Genomic DNA, 9592 nt, shown 5'->3' with positions numbered 1-9592 from the left:
TGTCACTGAGCCGTACACTGAGACTGGCTGAAACAGCAGCTTTTACGTGATACACACTCTACCATGCAGAAAGTCAATCACGGGCTTTTTTGTTTGGCTATTACAAAAGGAGATGTAAGCTGCAAAGACTGATGACGCCGGACCTCCTGGTTACTAGCAGGTTCTGGAATCTCTGCACTGAAAATGTCAACAGTTGGAGATCCCCAGCTGACGATGTTCAGGAAAGATTCATAATTCTCTTTGTATCTTTCACTATTTTCTGAATTTCTGGGAAGATCCAAGCATTAATTTGATCATCAGAGAAAAAAAAGTGCAGCTGTCCTGAAAGGCGCCCGGCACGTCTTCACGGAGCCCCTGTCGTCCAATCAGTGCTGGGTCCCAAGGATCCACAACAGAGGGCCTGGCAGGAATGGGCTGGAAATGACCGCTGGACAGTACTAGCAGGGTGCAGGACAGTGTAGACACGGCTCCAATGACCCCTCTGAGCCCGGGGTGGGCAAGGAACAAGCAAGGGATTCCTGGAGGAGGAGGCATCCATAGGACCCACCTGAGGTGGCCTCCGAGGGAGCATGGAGAGGGCATTCCGGGTCGGGGAGCAGTGGAAACAAGGGCAGAGAGAAGCCGGCCAGCATTAAGCACGTGGTGGGAAGCCATGGATGAGTGGGCATGTCTCTCTCAGAGCGAGTTAACCTTTGGGTGAGACAATTATTCCTAAACCCTGTTCTGTAAGAAACACCTGGTCACAGTTTAATTCCCGTCTGGGTGATCTCAGGCTCTGCTTTCCCCGGTTCCAAATCCACCTTTTCTGGAAAGTCCTGGGGCGGAGTCTCTGGAAGATGCCAGCGGCCTCCGATCTCATTTCAGCCGCCCCTAGTGACAGGGCTGAGTGGACGCTCTGGGTCAGTAAGGCAGGCAGCCCCTGACATGTTCCAGGCTGCCTTCCGGGAAGCGACCACCCCCTCCAGGTCCCCATGGCGTTTGCTGAACTCCTGGACCAAGTGGGCAGCCTGGGCAGGTTCCAGGTTCTGCAGATGGTGGCCCTGGTGGCCCCCATCATGTGGCTTACCACACACAACCTGCTAGAGAACTTCTCGGGTGCTGTGCCTAGCCACCGCTGCTGGGTGTCCCTCCTGGACAACAGCACAGGCCAGGCCAGCACCCCCGGGACCCTGAGCCCCGAGGCGCTGCTGACCGTCTCCGTCCCACCCGGCCCTCAACAGAGGCCTCACCGGTGCCGCCGCTTCCGCCACCCACAGTGGCAGCTCCTAGACACCAACGCCACAGCGGCCAACTGGAGCGAGGCCACCACGGAGCCGTGCGTGGACGGCTGGGTTTACGACCACAGCACCTTCACCTCCACCATCGTGACCCAGGTAAGGGTCCCTCGTCACCGTGCACACGCGCCTTGAGCCCTGACACCTTAGAGGTCAAAGTCACAGGTCATCGTTAGCTGGCCTCAAAATGGCCCAGTACTGGGAGTCAGTGTCTGGCCTCTCCTTAGCCCCACTGACTTACAAGGTAATGGAGAACCCACTAGGAGCTCTGGTAGCGTAGTGCCTAAGGCACTTGACTGCTTACCAGAAGGCTGGCGGTTCAAACCCACCAGCCACTCCTCAGAAGGAAGATGGGGCAATCTACTTCCATAGTGATACTGCCTCGGAAACCCAAGGAGGGGTCGCTATGAGTCAGGTCCGAGTCAACGGCACATAACAACAACAATCTAGAACCCATTGGCCTGTCAGACCGTCCCCAGGAGCTGGGACTAGGCGAGGCCAGAGACTGGTCCAGGCAAAGGCGTTCAGGAGGCAGGCTCTTCCCCTGATGGCCCCCCACCAGCCTGGTGCTGCCCAAATCCACCAGCTGTGACTGCCCACAGCTCACTCTGCGTCACCTAGCCCAATTTTTCCAAATGTCAAATGGGGACTCTCTGGATTGCAGAGACCATGGGCTGAGTGCTGGAGATACATGGGTGAGGGGTGGCCTTGCTTCCCTGCCCATGGGCTCCCTGAGGACCCCAGGAGCAGCAGATAAAGCACCTGGCTGGCCAGGGCACCCAGGTCACCTCCAGAGGAGAAGGGGGCACTAGGCCAATGTGGGAGGTGGGCAGCCAGCAGGGAAGAGTCTGTAAAGAACAGAGGCAAGCCTCAGAACGGGTGGTGGCTACAGTGAGAGCAAGGCCTGGAGAGGGCTTGAGCGTTGACCTACAGGGCAATAGGGAGCCATGCAGGGCCTTAGACAAGGAGTGATTGGAAACCTCATGAGGCAATGCCACACCCGTGTGTCTTCAGTATCCCACAGGGCCCTGCCCGATGACCCTAGAGGGCACCAGGTCACCTACCCACAGTCCCTTCTAGCTCCTGTCCCCTCTCGGCTCCTGAGCTCAGCCCTTCCACTCCCTTCCAGTGGGACCTGGTGTGTGACTCTCAGGGCCTGAAGCCAATGGCCCAGTCCATCTTCCTGGCTGGGGTCCTGGTGGGAGCCGCCATATGTGGCCACATCTCTGACAGGTGAGTGCCACCTGGTCCTGGCAGGCCCCCATCCCCTTGCCATTCCTGCAGCCTTGGGCCTCTGACTTTGACCAGGCCCTGACCTGGCCCCTCATAGCCAAGCCCAGGTGTGCTTGTAGCAGGAATGTCTGGGTGTCAGCCTTCTAGCTGTGCCACCTTGATCAGGACTATGCCCTTTCTGAGCCTCCATTTCACAGACTCTATCCCCAGGGTGGTAGGGTCATCACATCCCATCATCCACTCACTCCTGCCATACTCCCGCTTGAATCCTCCGAAAGACAGGGAACTCACTCCCTGATGAGAGTGAATCCTCTGCCTGCCCTGACTCAGAGACACTCTTCTGTTTGCTCAGAGCCTCCCACGGCTGGAGAATGAGGGTCTGGCCCTGGGTGGCTTACTGGCATCCACCTTGGCTTGGCGGGCAGTACAGGTGGGCTCTCTGGGGTCCTAACCCTCGTGCGTGGTGCTGTGGCACTCTGTGCACCCCAGCCCTCCTCCGGCTCTGTGCCACAGGTTCGGGCGCAGGCTGGTGCTGACCTGGAGCTACCTTCAGATAGCCACGGCGGGCACCACGGCTGCCTTCGCCCCCACCTTCCCTGTGTACTGCGTGCTCCGCTTCCTGGTGGCTTTTGCCATAGCTGCTGTCATTATGAACACGGCCACTCTCCGTAAGTTCCCCGCCCTGCCACCCTGCAGGAGAAGCTCTGCACAAGGCTGACCCGCCCCCATCTCCCTGCAGTGATGGAGTGGACATCGACACCGGCCCGGCCCTTGGTGATGACCTTGAACGCCCTGGGCTTCAGCTTCGGCCAAGTCCTGTTGGCTGCTATGGCCTACGGTGTGCGCGACTGGTCCATGCTGCAGCTCGCTGTCTCGGCCCCGTTCTTTCTCAGCTTCCTGTATTCTTGGTAAGTGCTGCAGGCCCGCCCCTTCTCCCGGTGACCTCGTCTGTGCCAGGGGAACTTGTCCGCGCCCAGGGCTCTAGCTGCACCCACCGTCTACCAGTCCCCAATCTCCATGCAGCCCTGACCCCCTCCCCCACTGCAGCCTCCGTGAGGTCTCAGTCCCATGAACTAGCACTGCCTTACACACCTGCTCCTTCCCCAGGTTTCCCCACCTTGGAGGACAGCCCCCACCCACCCAGGTACTGCCTCAGAGCCACCATGACACCTCCATCCCCTCCCACTCCCAACTACACGTGGTCACCAGAGGGTCACTCTATCTCTGATGCAGCCCTTCCCTCCTGCAAACCTCAAGACCCCGGGTGGCTGGGAAGTAGGTGGTCCCACCCAGGGCTGCACCCCCACAGATGACGTCTGGCTGAGGGAACTTCCTAAGCAGAGGCCTGGAGGCAGAGATGGGGCGTGGGAGCTAAAGGGACCCAGCAGGCTGGGGGCAAGGCAGTGGGGATGGCCTGTGGGTCCCAATGAGGCCAGGACCCTTGGGCAGAGGTTTAGAGAGTGGCAGGGCCCCTCTTGCTGTCCCGGCCGGCCCACAGCCCTTTCAAAGACGCACTTCCAGGAGCTCAGTGAGACTCACACAGGCTGGCCAGGCAGGCTGTGCAGGCCCCAGGCGGTGACCCTCTTGTCCCCTGCAGGTGGCTGGCAGAGTCGGCGAGATGGCTCCTCATCACGGGCAGAATGACCCAGGGCCTGCAAGAGCTGCAGAAGGTAGCCAGCATTAACGGAAAGAAGGCAGCCGGGGAGGCACTGACCATGGAGGTAGGTGGGCGGGGCCTTCTCCCTGCCCCACACAGGGCCCCCTGGGAAACAGCTGCAGCTCCTGACAGCCGCTTCAGCTTCCAGGAAGGAGGGCTTCAGAGAGGTGGGACTCCCTGAGTGTCCCCAGTTCCCCTTTTCCTGCAGGTCTTGCTCTCAGCCATGCAGGAGGAGCTGAGTGTGGGCCAGGCTCGGGTTAGCATGAGTGCCCTACTCTGCACACCTGGACTGTGCCACCGGACCTGCGTCTCCACATTGTGCTGGTAGGTGTCCCATCAACACCCCACCCCACCCGGGCCCAGCCTCAGCCTCAGCCCTCTCCGGGGGTTCTGGGGGTATCTGGCCAGGGGTCCTCTGCTGGATCCTCAGTCTAAGAGTGACTCAGGGACAAGGCTTAAAGCCCAGCCACCTCCCTCCTCTGTCGGCTGGGTTGTGTCGGGCAACTGCCCGTGCCAGGTGGGCCTGGTAAGAGAAGTTTGTGCTGATAAAGCAGCTTTTCAGCTAACCCCCACCTTCGTTACAAATCCTCCTTGTTAAATCTCTTCTGGGAGTCGTAACCTCACTAAATTCCCTAACACAGAGAAAACCAAAAAAACCAAACCAAACTCACCACCGTCAAGTCGATCTCAACTCATAATGACCCCTCCTTGGGTTTCAGAGGCAGTATCTCTGCGGAAGCAGATTGCCCAATCTTCCTTCTGAGGAGTGGCTGTGGGTTCGAACTGCCAGCCTACTGGTTAGCAGTCAAATGCCTTAGGCATTACACTACCAGAGTTCCTAACACAGAGAATGTTGTTGTTGTTATGTGCTGTCGAGTCAGCCCCGACTCATAGCGACCCCTCCTTGGGTTTCCAAGGCAGTATCACTACGGAAGTAGATTGCCCCACCTTCCTTCCGTGGAGTGGCTGGTGGGTTTGAACCTCCAGCCTTCTGGTTAGCAGTCAAATGCCTTAGGCACTATGCCACCAGAGCTTCTAACACAGAGAAAGGAAGGGAGAAATTCCCCAGCCTCTCTCCTTGCCCCACCTCCAGTTTCTCACCAGAGCCTCCCATTGGTCAACCCAACCCTTCCCGCCATACCACAGCCCAATGGGAGAAGGGCAGGCAGGAGTCAGATTGGAAAATAAATGGACTCGTGACCAGCTCACTCCCCAACCTCACTCCACCCGGCCCTAGGTTTGCTTTCGGCTTCACCTTCTATGGCCTGGCCCTGAACCTGCAAGCCCTAGGCAGCAATATCTTTCTGCTGCAGTTCCTCATTGGGGTGGTGGACATCCCAGCCAAGATAGGCACCCTGATGGCTCTGAGATATCTGGGCCGACGCCCTACGCTGGCTGGGTCTCTGCTGCTGGCCGGGCTCTGCATCCTGGCCAACATGCTGGTGCCCCATGGTGAGTGCGCAGGTGGGCAGGGCCAGGGCACCACAGGTGAGGCCTCCCTTCCTGGGGGCCTGAGCCAGGAACAGAGGCCCTGGGCACTCCCCTCTTCAGACCAGAGGTGGGGTGGGGGAGGGGCAGTTCGGAAGGAGCTTTCTGCAGCATCTACATGTCTGTGGATCCATAGGGAGACTGCGGTGGGCTGTGCTCGGGCAGGGGGAGGCCAGGCTGCGGGAAGGACAGCACTGTGAAAAATCATGAGAATAATTTAGGGTTCGGTTGGGGAGGCAGAAGGTGAAAGAGAGGGGGAGGGGTCAAGCCTCTGGGTGAGTGGGTGGGGAGCAGACCAAAGAGTGGAAATGTGCTTATGAGGTCATTTAGGACACCGGGAGTATGTGGGGCCTGGGGCACAGTGGTTAAGCAACCGGTTGCTGAGCGCAAGGTTGGCAGTTCGAACCTAATAGTCACTCCACCAGAAAAAAAGACCTGGTAACCTGCTCTGATAAAAATTAGCCAAAAACCAAACCTGTTGCCAATGAGTTGATTCCTACTCTTGTTGTTGTTGTTGTTATGTGCCGTCGAGTCGGCACTGACTCATAGCGACCCCTCGTTGGGTTTCCGAGAAGGTATCACTACGGAAGTAGGATTGCCCAACCTTCCTTCCGAGGAGTGGCTGGTGGGTTTGAACCGCCAGCCTTCTGGTTAGCAGTCAAGTGCTTTAGCCACTGTGTTACTCTTAGTGACCCTGTAAGACAGAGTTGAACTGCCTATGGCCTTTCCAAGGCTGTCAATCATTATGGAAGCAAAACCAAACCCACTGCCATAGTTGTTGTTGTTGTTGTTATGTGCCATCGAGTCAGACCTGACTCATAGCAACCCCTCCTTGGGTTTCCCAGGTGGTATCACTATGGAAGTAGATTGCCCCACCTTCCTTCTGAGGAGTGGCTGGTGGGTTTGGACCACCAGCCTTCTGGTTAGCAGTCAAATGCCTTAGGCACTATGCTAGCAGAGCTCCCCCACTGCCATGGAGTCGATTCCAACTCACAGCGCCCCTAGAGGTCAGAGTAGAATTGTCCCATGGGGTTTCGAAGGCCTAATCTTTACGGAAGCAGACTGCCTCATCTTTCTTTTGTGGAGCGGCTGGTGAATTCAATCCGCCAATCTTTCAGTTAGCAGGTGAGCACCTAACCACTGCGCCACCAGGGCTCCTTCCATAAACAGGACACCCTAAGAAACTCTATGGGGCAGTTCTACTCTGTCCTATAGGGTCACTATGAGTCAACAGGGACACCCAGGTGGAGAATTCCAGAGGCACTTGGAAAGGTAGGGCCTACCCATTACTCTCTCCACAGAGATGGAGGCCCTGCGCTCGACCTTGGCCGTGCTGGGCCTCGGCGGGGTGGGGGCTGCCTTCACCTGCAAAAACACCTACAGTGGTGAGCTCTTCCCCACGGTGCTCAGGTGAGGGGGGCCGGGGCCCACGAGGGGCATGGTGTGCTGGGTGTGGTGGCCTCCCTGTCCAGATGGGGGGGTGGCTTTCCCTCGGGCCCAATGTCCGGGTTTGAGTCTCCCTTCCACGTGGTCTGGGGTCTCCCAGTTGTCTCTCCGAGCTGGCAGGGCAAGGCCAAGGCGGGCAGCGCGGCTGCTCACGCCTGTCTGTGCCGGCAGGATGACTGCAGTGGGCCTGGGCCAGATGATGGCCCGTGCGGGCGCCATCCTGGGGCCCCTGGTGCGGCTGTTGGGGGTGCACAGATCCTGGCTGCCCCTGCTGGTTTACGGCATGGTCCCGGTGCTGGCCGGCCTGGCTGCTCTACTGCTACCTGAGACGCAGAACCTGCCCCTGCCCGACACTCTCCAGGACGTGCAGAGACAGTGAGTGGACCCACCTGGGATCCCACCCTCCTCCCAGAGAGCCACAGGGCAAGCCCGGCCCAGCTGCCCTCCCATCTCTGGACAGAGAAGGAGCCAGAGGCCCAGAGAGGGCAAGGGTGGGCCTGACGTCACACAGCACACCTTTGGGAGGGTAGAGACTAAGGCTGGGCTGCCCCACTCTTCCTTCCTCTCAGACACCACAAAGGGCCAAGGGGAGGGGAATGAGTTGCCTCCCGCCCCCGTGATACAGGGCACAGGGCTACAGTGGCCATTGTTAGAAGCTCGCACAGGCCACAGGCTCTACCAGGAATGCCCCCAGGTGGTTGACAGGGTCTTGGTCACTGGCCCCCATCATGAGCTCTGGGACCTTCTGCCCTGGGTTCCCGAGAACTTGGTGGCTGTACCCCTTGAGTCCTCAGGACAAACACAGGTCACAGGTCAGGGGTCATTGTGCACCCTGACACAGCCCCTCCATGTCTTCCCCGAACAGGGCAGTGAAGAGAGCAGCCCACGGTACACAGAGTCACTCTGTCCTGAAGTCCACACAGTTTTAGGTCCTGTGATGGGGCCGTGGAGGAAGTGCAGAAGGCCGGAGAGCAGACGCCTTGGTTTCCAGGGGTTTACCTGGGGTCCCTGCTCCCCTCCCAGGCTGCCCCCTCGCTGTCCAAGGAGCTGCCTTCCCCACAGAAGGGACAGCGGGTCGCACGTGTGCCACCCGGGGATGGATACCAGTTTCAGGGGGTGGGGGGGCTGTGCTCACCTCGCTGCCCTCACCGTCCACCTGTCACCAAGCTCAGAGCCACAAGGGACAGAGTCTCTGCTCCTCAGCTTCCTCGGAAAAGCACTGGGCCCTGCCTGCTCAGGCCCCTTCCCCGTTCCACAGCCCAGGCACACGGCAGGCCCCTGGCACACCTTCCCCCGGAACCCCCTCCACATCTTCTCTGCCCGACCAGCTCCTCCTCAGCCTCCCAGACCCAGGCCAGTGGCCCTCACTCCTGGGCCAGGCACCTGCACCCCACTACCCCCAGCCCATGAGTTCTCAAAGGGCTAGGAGGACCTAAATTCCCCCTGTCCGGGCTCCCGGCACAGACCCGGCCTGGAGGGGCCATGGGTGGCAGGGAAAGAAGGAGTGAATAGAAGAGCCAGTGAACGAACAGTGGCCTCACCGAGTCTGGATGAGCTTCCTGGGTGGGCCGGGTGGGGAGGAAGGGCAGGGAAGGTCTTTTCCAGCCGCTGTGAAGGGCTGGGCGCCGGCTTCCCAAACACAGGCCAGAGGCCCTGCCAAGTGTCAGGCAGAGTGGCCCCCATTTCCCACACCTGGTGTGGGCACCACACAGCATCACCCCATCCTGTCTCCTCAACCCTGCCACCTGGACGGTGTCCCCATTTCACAGATGGGGAAAGTGAGGCCCAGAAAAATTGAATGTATACGACACACAGCTGGAAGAGGGTGGGATCGGGATGGCCCGGGCTGTCTCCAGCCCCCAGCCGGCCCTCAGACCTCACAATCGACATTCAGTGACACTTCTCCAGTGCTGTGCAGGGCCAGGGTCTCTTCTTCCGACTCAGAACCAGCTGGGACTGTGGGGTCCAGTGGCAGGGCTCATGGGGAAGCACAGGGTAGGGGCCCAGGGGGATGGGGCGACCCCAAACTCCCCCAGCCCGGCTGACGAAGACTTGGTCCAGGCAGAAGCCATTCAGTGTCCAGCCGGGGCCCCCACCAGCAGCCTGACCTGAGCTGTGCTCAAGGGTCTCTGTGCCCACTTGTGGCTGCTTCCAGACATCTGCAACAGAGGGCTATGTACCCCACACACATAGCAGTGATGTGTCCACACACGTGCACATGCACACATGAACATATGCACACACATGGGTGTGGGCACATACAGGTGCATACACATGGGCACACGTGCACACATGCACATGGGCACACATTCATACATGGGCATGTGTATGCATGCACACAGACACTTATGGGTGCACACACAGGCACTTGTGCACACACACACATTGTTCAAAGTGCCCAGCTCTAGGGGCTGGGTGAAAGCCTGGCCCACTGGAGCTAGAGGCGTTTCTTCACTCAGACAGCTGCTGGCTGCTGAGGCTGAGAAGCCCCAAG

The 9592-nt window shown here is 59.2% G+C and overlaps 1 protein-coding gene across 1 annotated transcript; it reads left to right on the top strand.

The window, feature by feature from the left end:
* Positions 1-971: 971 nt before the first annotated feature.
* Positions 972-8027, top strand: LOC103200330 (solute carrier family 22 member 12). Its single transcript, XM_007944810.1, has 10 exons — positions 972-1373; positions 2404-2507; positions 3021-3175; positions 3247-3415; positions 4105-4228; positions 4373-4488; positions 5402-5616; positions 6954-7062; positions 7270-7473; positions 7964-8027. The coding sequence occupies exons 1-10, from the start codon at positions 972-974 to the stop codon at positions 8025-8027; spliced, it is 1662 nt and encodes a 553-aa protein (XP_007943001.1).
* The last annotated feature ends 1565 nt before the right edge of the window (positions 8028-9592 follow it).

The sequence above is a fragment of the Orycteropus afer genome, unplaced genomic scaffold (genome assembly GCF_000298275.1).
Source record: "Orycteropus afer afer isolate SDZICR_OR568_19922 unplaced genomic scaffold, OryAfe1.0 scaffold00130, whole genome shotgun sequence".
Classification (NCBI taxonomy): domain Eukaryota; kingdom Metazoa; phylum Chordata; class Mammalia; order Tubulidentata; family Orycteropodidae; genus Orycteropus; species Orycteropus afer.
The sequence above is the reverse complement of the archived record's forward strand: the minus strand, read 5'-3'. Positions and strand labels throughout refer to the sequence as shown.